Source organism: Balaenoptera ricei, chromosome 2 (genome assembly GCF_028023285.1).
Source record: "Balaenoptera ricei isolate mBalRic1 chromosome 2, mBalRic1.hap2, whole genome shotgun sequence".
NCBI lineage: Eukaryota > Metazoa > Chordata > Mammalia > Artiodactyla > Balaenopteridae > Balaenoptera > Balaenoptera ricei.
Window position 1 is genome coordinate 186,545,434 of NC_082640.1, and position 14,361 is coordinate 186,559,794.

At 48.7% G+C, this 14,361-nt stretch overlaps 2 protein-coding genes across 2 annotated transcripts in view; one reads left to right on the plus strand and one right to left on the minus strand.

The window, feature by feature from the left end:
• Positions 1 to 1,389: 1,389 nt before the first annotated feature.
• Positions 1,390 to 6,140, minus strand: ATP5MJ (ATP synthase membrane subunit j). Its single transcript, XM_059915117.1, has 4 exons — positions 6,032 to 6,140; positions 2,991 to 3,114; positions 2,230 to 2,253; positions 1,390 to 1,540 (listed from the first exon to the last, which is right to left on the minus strand). Exons 2-4 carry the CDS (start codon positions 3,112 to 3,114, stop codon positions 1,506 to 1,508), a joined length of 183 nt encoding a protein of 60 aa, XP_059771100.1. The 5' UTR covers positions 6,032 to 6,140; the 3' UTR covers positions 1,390 to 1,505.
• A 4,247-nt stretch (positions 6,141 to 10,387) lies between these two features.
• The window catches only part of TDRD9 (tudor domain containing 9), a 109,047-nt gene continuing 105,073 nt past the window's right edge, over positions 10,388 to 14,361 (plus strand). The window contains exon 1 of the mRNA XM_059915878.1: positions 10,388 to 10,617. Coding sequence (XP_059771861.1) covers positions 10,388 to 10,617 — 230 coding nt within the window. The remainder of the gene's footprint in view (positions 10,618 to 14,361) is intronic.

A 14,361-nucleotide genomic window follows, 5' to 3' on the forward strand; every position in this document is an offset into this window, starting at 1 on the left:
CTATGTAAAATGGGACTGCAGCTCTACGTCATTCGGTTCCTAGGACTGAATGTGCTAAGAGGCACAGCACCGGGGGAACACGGGTGGACACTGGTGTAGTGGATGAAAGGGCTCGGGGTGGGGGGGTGGAATGGGACTCCCTTTGTATGGCTCAGTGGTTCTCAAAGTGTGGTCCCGGGGCATCAGCACGTCCTGGGAACTCGCGAGAAATACAAGTTCTCAGGCCCCTTGCCACACCAATGGAAGCAGAAATGCTGGGCCCCGCTAGTCCTTGCTGACAGCCCTCCAGGTGATACTGTCTCAGAACAGATGGCCCACGAGTAATTTTTAAGATTAGGACTTTCTGATCCGCAGTGCTGACTCATCCTCTGGACGGAGAAGAGAACAAAAGCTTATCGGAGAAAACGTGATCCCTGCTTTAGAATGGAACCCTGCTCCCAGCTCCAATGCCAGCTCTCATTGGGGCCGTACGATGCTTTCACGCCAGTTCCCCGTTGAGCCAACAACCGTGAGGCAGTCAGTGAGCCTGATAAGTGGGTTTTATCCCCATTTTACAACAGAAGAAACCAAGGCTCAGAGACCCCACCCAAAAGTGGCAGCCATCTGTCAGGCACCAACCATGGCGAGAGACCAGGACCAAGACCTGGGCCACCATTTCTATTCCACAGGCAGACCCCCATCACCTGCAAAGCACCAGATTTCAAACTGGACTCAATTCCACACCTATGCTTACTGCTTTAGAATCTATTTTTTAAATGCAATTTTAGGGGTTTTGGTAATTGCCTTAAATGGAGAAAAACATTATGCAGCATTCACTTGATATTAGCCAAACTAGAAAACGTATCAATTGATTTTTTTTTTAAAAATTTATGTACCTTGCCTTAGAAGTGATTTCTGGATAAAATTTTCTAGAGCTTATAATTCCATCCACCATATGATCTAATACTGCCTATTTCTAAAGCATTTTACATAACTTTGCTGTACACCTGAAACTAACACTGTAAATCAAGTATACTCCAATAAAATTTTTTTAAAAAAAGGCATTTTACAGTTTAAATAATGCTCTTGCATACTTTCTCTCACTGCGCTCCACAGTAACTCTAAGTTAGAACTTACACATTATCTCCATTTTCCAGATGAGAAAACAGAGGCTCAGGGAGGTCACGGGAGTTAAGTAGCAGAATCGACTGCTTAACATTTACTGACCTTCAGAGTGTGAAGCCTAGATCTGCCCTCCACCCCTGCGCTAACGGAGGTGTTCACTCCTCAGCCCCTTGGATCTCCTAAGGACAGGGCAGCTCGGCGAGACTCTGGCCGCACCTGGCGCGCGCAGACCTACTCGGAGTGCGGCAGGCGCGGGGCGGAGGGAGAGACACGGCGCAGGCAGCATGCGTCTCACAGGTACGTTTATTCATGTCCAAGGGCAGGGGCACTGCTGCAAGTCAACACGATGTCCCACGTTCCCACAGCACAGCCAGACTGATGTCCCATCCAAGGAGAGCTCGTTAATGATGCCCATGAGCAGGCGCAGGACTGGAAGCTTTTCAGGGAGAAGCACAACAGACACAGTTTAGGAGGAAAGGAAGCAGCAGAAGGCAGCTCGTCACAGAGGTGCGTGCCGACAAGCCAGAGGCGCAAAGGACAACTTCCAGTACGACGGAGCACGTGGAGGGTTATTTCTATGTGGATGTATACGGAGGGTCTGCGCAATCAACATGGGCACGCAGCTCACGTGCAGGCGCACAGAGCAAGCGGCATGGAAATGTCCTCTCCCCAAGGTCAAGGGCCAGTCCTAAGTTTGCACAGGACTCAGATGACTAGAGTTTCATTGCCATTTGGAAGCGAAGTGAAGAAACGCCCAGCACTAGGGCACACATTTATGTGGTTCTTGCTTTCACAACACGTTTTACAGGGCAGCCCACGGGCACAGCTAACTCCTGCTTGCCTACTGGTGGCACCAGCTAGCCCCGATCAATTCATTTCGCTCCTGGAAGTTGTACTTGGCCCACGGGGTGAGCAGTGGTTTTCAACGCTCAGACTGCGGGGAGCAGAGCTTCGGAACCCTCTCCCGGCGGGCCAGCACACGCCACCTTCTGAAGTGTTCCTACTGCATCTGTGTGCTTACTGAACCTCGCGTCAGCTTCAATTCACAACAGGGATATACCTTGACCCAAAAAGGTATGATGGGGTTTCTCATTCCCCACCCATTTTAAGAAGCAGAAATCTTACCTTTCAAGGCTTTACTTCTTTTATCTAAAATAAATGGAAAGAAAAATTGGTCATATCAATGCTTTACAAAAATGCCTTTAGTCGACTCACTGTTGAAATCATCATTTGGCTGAAAAGTTCATAGCTTAGGCAAAGCTGTTAAATGAAGCTTTCAGAAAATAGGAATTCCTATAGTGTCTCAAAGCCAAGAAGTGGTAAAAATTCTACCACAGATGTTCTCTGAACAGTTAAATAGCCCTTCAGAATCTGCAGGACTCTTCACTCTCTACCAGATCCTAACCTCCAGTCTTGCAGTTTAAAGTTTCTCCTTTCTTTCCTCTTTTCAACCAATCGCTCATTCATACACAGTTGGGCCTCATCTCTGCTTCACTGAGAACCAAATGGTTACTCTGCCCCAACTTTAATTATGAAAATATTTAAACATTCAGATCAATGGAAAAGGTACAGTAAAACACTGCATACCATGACACTTCATCCCTAAATATTTTAACCTGCATCTCTTAAAACTAAAGACATCTCCCATGCATTCTAAATACCATTGCCACACCTAAGAAAATTAACAATTCCGATATCAAGGTCTTGTTCAAATTTCTTATCACTGACATAGCTCTTACACTCCCCACATTTTAACAAAGGACCACCGGGGGTTCTGATGTTCACTCCTAGTTAAGAACCATAGTTTCTTTACAATATGAATTGTGATTCCTCTTGAAAGTAATTTTCTTCTTGACCTCCAATGAATCAAACACAAAGAAACTTACCAGCACTCCTGATCTTATAAACGATAAAAGCCATCAGCCCCGTTCCTACCCAAATCTCCTGGTAAACTTGGGTATAGTAGGGCTTCATGGGGATCCAAACATTCTTAATAAAGCTTTGAAGCATCTGAAAAGGAACACAGTGATAAATATTACCATGACTATTCTAACTGGTAAGAGGTTTCCATTTATTAAGTTTGACCCTATTTCCCAAACTATTCAACAGGGAGCAGCCCCTATGCCGAACCTGCTACCCGAAGCCATTCCAACATCTACATGGGGACTCTTGCTCTCAACAGCTTTCCAAGCTCCACTCACCTCTCACCATCCCCTGACCTTGGCCATCCGGGCACTCCATCACTTCACATTCCTCCAGCCCCAGAGCTCTCCCAGCCCGTGCTGTCCCGCACTGTCATCAATGGTCCCCCTCTCTGAAGGCTATCCTCCACGAATGCCGCCAAATTATGCCAAGAATTACACACTTTTGAAGAAACTAGCATACTTGCATCACCATGTTAAGAACTGTTGGCACTCAAAGCTGAAAAAGAACATGGTCAAGGCATGGTGATTTCCCTGTGAGACTAACACCCAGACTTGAGCTCACGTTCATCAGCTGTATCTCAGTCCTTCGTTTGTTTTGTTTGAATCTCAGCTGTATTGAGGCATAACTGACATATAAAACTGTAAGATATTTACAGTGTACACCATGGTGGTGACTTGATACATGTGCACAATGTGCAGGGACTTCCCCCGTCTAGGTGATTAACACATCCATCACCTCACTTTTTTTTTTTTGGCGAGAACTTTCAGTTCTCTAAAGAGTCAGAGCATCTGGGAGAACAGTGTCCTTGGTAGAGGCAGCTCACGGGCCAAGACCCAAGGTCAGAACATGCTTGGAGTGGGAGGAACAGCGAGAAGGCCACTGTGGTCACTCAGATTCAAATCCTGGCTCTGTCACTTTCCAGCTAACTTAAACTGCCTCGGTTTCCTCATCTCTAAAACAGGTATAAAAACAGCACCCGCCTCAGAGAACTGTTATGAAGATGGAGGAGTTGCTATGTGTCAATTACAGTATCTGCTGTCCTACAGCAAATGCTTGTTACATGAAGTGTCATGGCTGGGCTAGTGGACAGAAGATGGCCAGGTCATACAGGGCCTTGGCGGCCACAGCAAAGAGTGCAGCTTTTATTCTCAGAATGTCATGCAAATTTAACAGCATTCATGAAGTTCTTTACTTGCTTATCTCCTGCACTACTTGGAGAAGATCACACAGTTGCCTGAGATCACACAGCTGGATCTGTAAGTCACCCAGCTGTATCTGCTCCTCATTACTGAGAATCCTCTCCGAGGCCTGGCTTCCAGCTCTTCCAAAGAGAGAACATAGCCAGGCTGAGGCCCAGGCCTGAAGGCTAGCCAGCTCCCTGAGTGACCCAGGAAGCCGTGGCTGTGTCCTCCTCCTGGAACCCCTTGCAGACATGTCTGCCCTCACATTTCCTGTCTTCAGGCAGTACTGGGATGCTCTGTCAGAGCATAACGTTCCAAGAAACCGACAGCCCTGTCCTGAAAAGGCAGCTGAGAGGATCCAAACAGGATGTGGAAGAAGCCTCTGGAAGCCCTGGACAGGAAGAGTTCAGAGGGACTGAGCAAATTCCTCTCCTCCCTGTGCCCAGCACTGACTGGGAAGGAAGACCAATGGGGTCGGAAGCCTGCAAATCCTGGGTTCCTACACCAGTTCAGCCTGTTTTGCCCTCGATCCTGGGAATGTCTTGAAGCTGTCATTTCAGAGGTTTCCCTTTCTGTGAAACAGGGATAGCTCCACCTGCCCCACTGGGCTCTCAAAGTAAAGGACCCCAACCTACTGCCTGGTGTGGAATAAAAACTCAGTAAATGATCGCAGCAAGAGAAGAAAGAATTGCTGCAAATGCCCAGCTGACTACAACAGTACTAAGCTCCTGAGATTCTACGAGGAAGGACTTAAGAAGCTGAGGGCAAGGCCCAGGTCAGGTAGGGGCCTTAGAGCAAGGCCAGAAGAGGATCTAGAAGGAAAAGAGCAAAGCAAACTAGGAGGGTGTAAAGGAGGTAAGAAGGGGCCAAAGAAACTTCTGTTATCTCCATATTTTGCTCAGGGCCCAGGCCCCTGGTGTTGTCTCCTCACCTAGAATTACCCAAGAGTGCTACAGGGTAGGTACACGGCAAATGCTTACTTCCCACCCCACCTTTGGCCCAAGGCTGCCATATCTGGCTGGACAAGCGACATGTTCCCAATGTCTACAAAATGAGGCCCCCTACTTTTCCTGCCTGAGTTCACTCTATCTAGCATCGTTTCCCAGCTGTGTGAGTTTTATTAGCGCCCATTCCTTCAAAGACCCATCCTATTCAAAGGCCAAGTAGGTGCCCGCTGTGTCCGTTTAAGTCTGCAAAGTGGTTGGTATGTTACATTAACAGCAAACTATTACCTGACCTTACACTGGAAACAGGAAACGTCTGACCCGTTGAGCCTCAGACCGGGCTTCACAGGCTGAGGTCCGTACAACTGCAATCACCTCCGATCCCGTTTTGGTCCCCGTTTCCCCCTCTCCCAAAGCCTTGTCATACGTACAGTGTAGCTCCGAGAACAGTGTGCTGCAAGGAAACTTGAGGTGTAAAGGGGAGAAGAGACTAAACGTGGGGTAAGAGCTCTCGGCTTGGATCCTGACTCCATCACTAACCTGCCGAGTAAGCTCGGTTAGGTGGTTGAACCTCTCACGGCCGAAGGAAAAGGCGTAGCGAGGCCTCGACTTTACTCGCCAACAACAGCTAACCCCCGGACGACCTCCCTTTACAGTTTGGGGGACCCAAGTAAAAAGTGCGCGTGGGCAGGGGGAGGGATTGGACCTCAAGGTCAGGGGGGATGGAGATGTGGCCGCGGTGGGGCCGGGGAGGCTCCCGCCCGCCGCCCGCTCCCGCCGTGGCCACTCTGGGCCCCGGGTCCTCGCTGCCCGCGATCTGGCCCCTCACCGTACCGGCTGCCCCGCGCCGAGCACCGACCCCAGCCCCGCACTCACCTCGGCGAAAAACTAGCGGCTCAGCTAGCCCTAACTCACAGCTGATGACTCGGAAAGGTCACTGAGCACGCAAGCGCCGCGCGGGGCCTGCCGGGAAGGCGGAAGGAGCGGCGTCGCCCTAGACCAGCACGCCACACCCCCGGCCGCGCCTGCGCACCACAGCGCCCCCAGCGGCCGCCCGGGTTCGGCCGCCTGGAGGGTAGGGTGAGGGGATGTGGGGGGGGGGGTGTCACAATCAGGTGACTTAACCGTCCGGATTTGCCTGGGAGTGGGACTTTCAGTGCTGAAACAGAGAAGGTCTTGGACAAAGCCGACGAGTTGGTCTACCTGAAAAAGGGAATCTTTACTTGTGTTAAACGCAGAAAAGCTTCATCTCCCGTCTCTGATTTTCTTGCCATTTCTCTGTGTTAACATTTTTTGCTCCGCATATTTTTATGCATCAATTCTGTGCACAGTAATTCTACTCAATAGACAATATAAAGACTTCCACAGGGGTGCCAGACACTGGACCTAAAAGACGCAGGCTTTAAAAATAACCATGCTTGGGACTTCCTGGTGGTCCAGTGGGTAAGACTGTGCTCCCAATGCAGGGGACCCAGGTTCGATCCCTGGTCCGGGAACTAGATCCTGCGTGCATGCCACAACTAAGAGTCCACATGCTGCAACTAAGGGTTCGCATTGCCACAACTAAAAGATCCCACATGCCGCAACTAAACATGCCACAACGAAGATCCCACAACTAAGACCCGTGCAGCCAAAATAAATAAATAAATATTTTAAAATAAGTAAATAAAAATAACCATGCTTAATATGTGCAAGGAAATAAAAAACAAGACTGAAAATTTCAGCAGAAAACTGGAAACTGTAAAAAGTGAAACAAAAGAAAGCCATTTAGCTGATTTGAAAAAGAGCCCAATAGAAATTGGATTGATTTAGCAATGGATTGGACAGTTGAAGAATTACTGAGTTGGAGGCTGGGTTAGAAGAAACCATTCAGGAACACAGACAAAAGAGAAAGGAACAGCAGGAAAGTCTATCATAGGTGTAACTGGTGTCTTAGTATAACTGCCAATCTAGAATTCCATGCGTGAGGAAATTAGCATTCAGAACAGAAGGCAAAATGACATTTTGGACCAACTAAGACTGAGGGAATAATCACCAGTAGGTCTGCAGATTAAAAAAAAAAATCAATGTTCATTGTTCAGGCAGAAGGAAAGTTGAGCTCAGAAGGAAGGATGGGGAGGCTGAAAGGAAGAGCAACGAACTTGGTCCTGCTTCAAAGGGAAAGAAGCTTAGGATCAAATGAAGCTGCATTTGGAAAACTTGGAAAACTTAGGGCAGTGATGCTCAAGTGTGGGCTGGGGGTTTCCAAGGCCCCCGAGGGCCGAAACTATTGTTTGTAATAATGGTAAGATGTTATTTGTCTTTTTCACTAGAATTCTCTCACAAGTGTATGGTGGAGTTTTCCAGAGGCTGTGTGGCTTGTGATGCCACAACAGAATGAGTACAAAAACAGGAGAATCCAGCTATGTTCCATTGAGGCAGACATTAAGAGGTCTGTGAAAATGTAAGAGTCTTTTACTCTTCTCAAACACAAAACTTTGGGGGCAAATATAGTGACTTTTCATAATTATTCCCTTTAACATCAACTGGTTTTATTATTATCATTTTTAAATGAATTTAAAAAGTAAATAAAACATTTCTCAGTTGTAATCCCTAAATAAAGTAGATAGAACCCACGTAAACAAAAGCTCTGTAGGGTCTTCAACAATTTTTAAGCATGTAAAGGGGTCCTGAGACAAGGACAAGGTTTGAGAAACACTGTTTCAGAAGAAGAATGTTTTAGACTTACAATGAGCTAGGAAACCGCAGAGGATAGTAAGCACTTAGGAAAAGCTTAAGGAAGAGCATCATCGTCGGAAGCTATTTCAGGACAAATCTTTTGAGCTTCAAACTCTACTTGAGAGCAACAGAATTTTAATGTCCTCAGTTGCTAATCCAACGTAGCCCATGAAAAACACATGTTCAAAGAAATCAATGTTTAAAGAAAGGGTCATCCCAGCAGATTAATTCAAAGTGCAAAACGCTGTATTTCGTGGCTGAGAAGGTCACTGAAGACATGAAGGTATTTGGGGCAAAGCTCCTCCCACTGCACAGAATCAACATCGCTTGGAATTGCTCTCAGCTGTTTTCCCTTTGGGCCTGCAGCTCCAACTGCTCTGCGGATGCAGATATGCGAAACCTCCACCAAGGCCCACTCCGTGGCCTTCCCCTGTGCTCTGGCCTAGATGTCTACATGCCTATTTGGAACTATGAAGCTGCCTCTTTTTAACTCTGGACGTTGGGCAGGAATGCCAGATGGGCTGGGCCAGGTGACTAAAGAGCACCAAGAACTACTCATGAAACGAAGGGGCTCAAAGCCATTTACTCTGTCACGACACCGAACGTCAACCAGCGTTTCGTCTGGAAAGTGGCAGTTAAATGACAACAAATTTCAAAACTGAAGAAGCATCAAGACGGTGTCCTTCAACTGCAGTTAAAAAACTCAAACCTCAGGAGGACCGAAGGAGGCAGTAAGCCAAGAGGATCAAAGAACATAGAAAAAGCCCTTCAGAAAACATCTGCGTGAAAGGCACCTTCTTCAGAAAAAGAGCAACTTCCACTTAGAAACAGACTCATTGTAACATCAACAAAGGAAGGTAGTGTGGGAACAGTAACGTACTAGGAAACACAAATGGGATTTGCAGAGTCGTTTGAAGTTGTTTCGGCCTAACTTGTGAAATTCAGAACATGTGCTAGCCTTCACAAAATGGATGAAGTTGCAGTATTTTCCAACCAATGCTGAATGACATACTGAGAGTCTAAATGATTTTACGATCACATTTTCTTACTTATTGAAAAATGTGTTTTTTTCCTTGCCAAAAAATGTGCGTGTGAGGGGGAGTTTTGAAGCCTGCACTATTCGGAACAGTCAAAATACGAGGCCCAGGGCTCGTAATACGTTAGTGGTGTGGCCAAGACAGGGCCTGGGACTTCTAGCTCAGTACCATGCTGGGTTTGTTCTTTGTAAGAAACCAATAGCTCAACCCGGCCTAGTCTGACTTCTCTCTGCACTGTTCTCAGGCTGACCTCTTATCTGCCACTCTTTGGGCATTTTCCAGTGTTTAATTGATTGGCCCTCACACTGTTGACCAGTGCCATGCTCTGGATGCCTTCCACCTATTTTTTCACAGGGCTCTTTCCTGCGAGCCCACACTGTGCCAGACGCTGCACTGGGCACTGACGGTGTGAAGGTGGGCAGGCAGTAATGTCACTCTTCTGATTCTCCCTGTTGCCTTTCTTCCTTTGTATATCTTTACTGGATTTTTCCTCTCTGACCCTTCTTTCAGGCTGCTTCCAAGTTTCTGTCTACCTTCACTCGCTCTGGCCTGGACCATTTCAGCTGCTCCCAGGGTTTTAACCACCATCCATTTGCTGATGACCTCCAAATGTGAACCTCTCACCACCTGTTTCTGTCTAGCTGTAGGGAGGACACCACCCCCGAGACGTGGATTTAGGAAGGAAGGAAGGTGAACTCAGTTTAGCCAAGGTCTCGCCCCACTGAACTTCTTCCAGATCCTCAATTCAGCCAGCAGGGCCACCCGCCTTCAGGCCTTCATCAGCGGACTACCTCCCCCTCCGAGTCCTCTTTCTTCGGGCTTGTTCCTGGTTCTTCTGCAGGTTTCCACTTAGGTGTCATTTTCTCCAAGAAGCCTTCCCTGACTTCCTTGCTCTCTTCCCCAAATTAGGTGCAAGGTGTCCCAGGTTAGCAGGCTCTGGTTTGCCGTCCATCTTCTCCACGCTGAGGTCCATTACCACGACCCTGCACTGGGCCAGGCGCACAGCAGGTGCTCAATAAACGTCTGTCCCGTTTTGGCCCAGAGCGCCAAGCCTCAGATGGAGTAGCCCTCAAAGGGGGAGGTTGGAGAGAGACTGGAGGCCTTGTTTTTGCACATCCTGGGTTCGCTGATGCTGGGCCCCGCCCCCAGACGGCCGAGGGGCCCTGAGGGACTCGTTTTGCCAACTTCGGTACCTGGTGGCCGACCCCAGCGGCCGGACTTCGGCGTCGCTGACGGGCAAGCGCTCCCGGCAGGCCTCACACTGCGCGGCGCGGCGGGGCGGGGCCGGCGGCACAAGGTCAGGGTGGCGCGTGGGGCGCGTGGCGCGCGTGGGGCGCTCTGATTGGAGGGCTTGCGGCGGGGCGGGGCCGCGGGCCTGCCGTCGCTGCGTCGTGCGGTCGCTGCGTCGTGTTCCCGCCCTGCCTGTTCCCTCCGCTCTGACCGGCGGTTGAAGAGGCGCGGACGCCGGCCTGTGAGCATGCTGCGCAAGCTCACCCTCGACCAGATCAATGACTGGTTCACCATCGGCAAGACGGTGACCAATGTGGAGCTGCTGGGCTCGCCGCCCGCCCTCCCGGCCGAGGCGGCCCGGGACGAGGCGCAGCGCAGGGACGCGGGCCCTGAGGCCCAGGCTCAGGCCCCGGCTCCGGCCCCGGCCCCGGCCAAGGCCCAGGCCCAGGCCCAGGCCAGGCCGGTGGCGCCCGGGAGGTAGGAGGCTGGCGGGGGAGAGACGGGGGCGGGCGCAGGTGCGGGCCTGGGCAACGAGGACCTGGGCTGCGCCGACCCTGCATGACCGTGTCGCTGGCGTCGGCCCCTCTGGTGAGATGTCTGGCTGTCCCAGAGTGAGCTGGCCACCAAGCAAGCCCCACCCCGTGGCCTGGGCCAGGCTAACTTCTCCCTACCAGGAGCGGAGCCGCTCCAGAGTTTGGTTCAGTTTAAAAACTTTTTGTTGGTAGGCTTTATTTATTTATTTTTTAGAGCAATTTAAGTTTATGGAGAAATTGAACAGAAAGTAGAGTCCCATGTACCTCCTGCTCCCCGAGCAGTTTCCCTCATCGTCAGCGTCTAGCTTTACTGTGGTATGTTTATTATCATTAACTAAATCCGTCGATAAGACGAGGGTTCATTCTTGGTGGTGTACAGTCTGTCGGCTTGGACAAAGTATAACGATATGTATCCACCATTAGCATCATACAGAGTCCTTTCACTGTCCTCCAAATCCTCTGTGTTCTGCCTCTTCATCCCTCTCTCCCCCGCCCCCCCCCCCAGCCACCTTTTTATTGTCTCTGTAGCTTTGCGTTTTTTAGCATGCCTTATAGTTGGAAAGCGTCCGGTATGTAGCCTTTTCAGATTGGCTTCTTTCACTTAGGAATATGCAGTTAAGGTTCCTCCGTGTCTTTTTAGGGCTTGATAGCTCATTTCTTTTTAGTGCTGAATAATATTCCATTGTCTGGATGCACCACGGCCCGATCGCCACTGAAGAATATCTTGGTGGCTTCCAAGTTTTGGCAGTTACGCATAAAGCTGCTGTAAACATTCCTGTGCAGTTGTTTGTGGGGTCAAAAGTTTCGGCTCATTTGGGTAGATACCAAGGAGCCCTAATGCTGGATCTTTGTTCAGTTTTATTGGTGCTCCTCCTGCTATTATTCCTTGACTTGGGTGCTGTCAGTTAATCTGTTCACGTGATTTTAGTGGAAATAAGGCAAGAGGATGCCTATGTTTTTAGGAGACCTAGACGTGGTGAGTAGAAACACCTGCTCCCTCTTTAAAGAAGGTCAGTGTGGAAGTATCCCCTGCTTGGGGTATCTGCATCACTGCTTGGCCTCTTCCCCCCAGGTTGGACACCCTTTGCAGTTGAGAGGGTGGTTTTGATTTTAATTTTTTTTAAGTTACCTTTGTGCATTGCCCCCAGCCCTCACCCCCATTTGATCTAGTGGACGGACTCAAGAGTCTGAGTCAAGGTCTCATGGGTTGTTTCGAGCCTTTGTAAAGTCAAGTGCGACTTGGGATCGTTGGTAAATTTGTTTCTTGGAGGCAGGGAGGGGACAGAGAGACTCTTGTACAGCTTTAGAGTGGCTGTTTTGTTCACGTTTTCACACACTTTGTTTCCTTTAATTACTCTGGCGAATGATCCCTTAGATCCGCCCCCTGCCCCCACTCCCCTGCCTGCTCAGTAGACTTAATGGGCAGAACAGTATTGCTTTTAAATAACTCACTGTGGTACTGAAGTAAGCTATTATTGACCTTGTCAGAAACGACCAGCATGGATTTAAATGTCCTTTTAACTTCCTGGACCCTTAATGCTCATCTAATGCCAGAGTCTCTAGCAAATAGTAGGCACTCAGTTAAATATAGCTATATTATTTAATCCTCAAAACAACCCCTTGAGGTTGCTGGCATTACCTTGATTTTATAGATGAGGAAACAGACTTGGGTGGTAAAGTGATTTGCCTGGTTTCCAGTAATAAATGGTCAAGGTAGGTAGAATGACTTCCTCCCCCACCCCCAAAAGATATCCACTGTAAGGTTACAGTGAGTATTTTATGTTACGTGGCAAAAGGGATTTTGCAGATGTAATTAAGGTTACAGATCCTAAGATAGGGAGATTACCTGGATTATCTAATCAAATGAGCTCTTAAAAGCAGAGACCTTTTCTGGGTAGAGTCAGGGATTTGAAACATGAGAGGGACTCGACTGGTCATTGTTAGAGGGGCCACATGGAAAGCTTGAGAAGGAATGTGGGCAGCTAAGAGCAAAGACTGGATCCTGGCTGACAGCCAGCAAGGAAACGGGGACCTGAATTCTACAGCTTCAAGGAACTGGATTTGGCCAACGACCAGAATGAGCCTCCAGCTCAGGGAATGCAGCCCTGCCGACACCTTGATTTTGGCCTTGTGGGACCCTAGACAGAGGACCCAGTTGGGTCCACCTGGACTTGTGACTTACAGAAACTGTGAGATAATAAATCTGTGCTTTTTTAAACTTCTGAACTTGTGGTGACTTGTGGCAGCAGCAGGAAACTAATACAGTGGTAGAGCTGGGATTCAGACTTAGATGAGCGGCCCATGAAGCTCTTGCGGCTGCAGTGCCTGGCACACAGCGGCTGCTCAGAGGCTTGTGAATGATGTCTTCCCAGTGAAGGAGAGTTTTTCTTTTTTAAATAAATTTATTTATTTTATTTATTTAGTTTTGGCTGCGTTGGGTCTTCATTGCTACGTGTGGGCTTCTCTAGTTGCAGCAAGCGGGGGCTACTCTTCATTGCAGTGCGCGGGCTTCTCATTGCGGTGGCTTCTCGTTGTGGAGCACGGGCTCTAGGCACGCAGGCTTCAGTAGTTGTGGCACGTGGGCTCAGTAGCTGTGGCTCGCGGGCTCTAGAGCACAGGCTCAGTAGTTGTGGCGCACGGGCTTAGTTGCTCTGCGACATGTGGGATCTTCCTGGACCAGGGCTCGAACCCGTGTCCCCTGCATTGGCAGGCGGATTCTTAACCACTGCGCCACCAGGGAAGTCCTGAAGGAGAGTTTTGATGTTGGTGAGAAAATATTTGATGTTGGGGAAGGCAGGCTTTATAAGTATAGGGTATTGCATAGTGAAAAGGTATTTGAGAGGGACAGTCACTCAGGTAGGAAGATTAGCTTGCATTGAGTCCCCAGAGTCCAGTCTGTGGGTGCTGTTAAATCAGCTTAATGAGTCATATGAGTTGTGACCATCAGCATTAAAAAAAAAAAAAAAAAAAGAGCAATAGAAAATACCAGACTGTATTATGGTAGTTCAAATAAGAATTGCTTTGTGAGATGGACCTGTGTCTGTGTGGTGAGTACAGAATTACAGTGTGAATTTCTTTCTGAAAGAAAGCCCTGCTTGAGTTCCTGTGACGAGAAGTTAGAGAGGACCAGGAGTTGGGAAGGGTGGTAAAGTGAGTAGGGGTAGTTGAATGGTTTGCAAATGATATATTCAATGATACTATGGATTTCCGCCTGTCTTGTTTTGCACATGTTATTGTATTTTTGCTCCTTTGTGCTGATTGTGGGGTATGCTTTCCTTCTTTTTCTTTCTTTCTTTTTTTTTTTTTGGCTGTGCTGGGTCTTTGTTGCGGGCTGCTCCCTAGTTGCGGTGCACGGGTTTAGTTGCTCCACAGCATGTGGGATCTTAGTTTTCCAACCAGGGATTGAACCCGTGTCCCCTGCATTGGAAGGCGGATTCTTAATCACTGAGCCACCAGGGAAGTCCTGGCGTATGCTTTCTTTTATTTTTACATTCCTGTTTCTTCACCTTGGCATATGAAAAAGAGAAACTTAGTGGCTGTGTTAGGCCGTTGTGTTTTCCTCCAGGGTTGTCTGTGCCAGCTTTCCTTTGGAATGCAGGGCATGGTCCTCAGATTGTGGCTGGGAGCCCACTGCACTCCCACTGCCCTTCTGCCCAGTGTTGCTTTGTGTGTGGACTTCCCTCTGTCT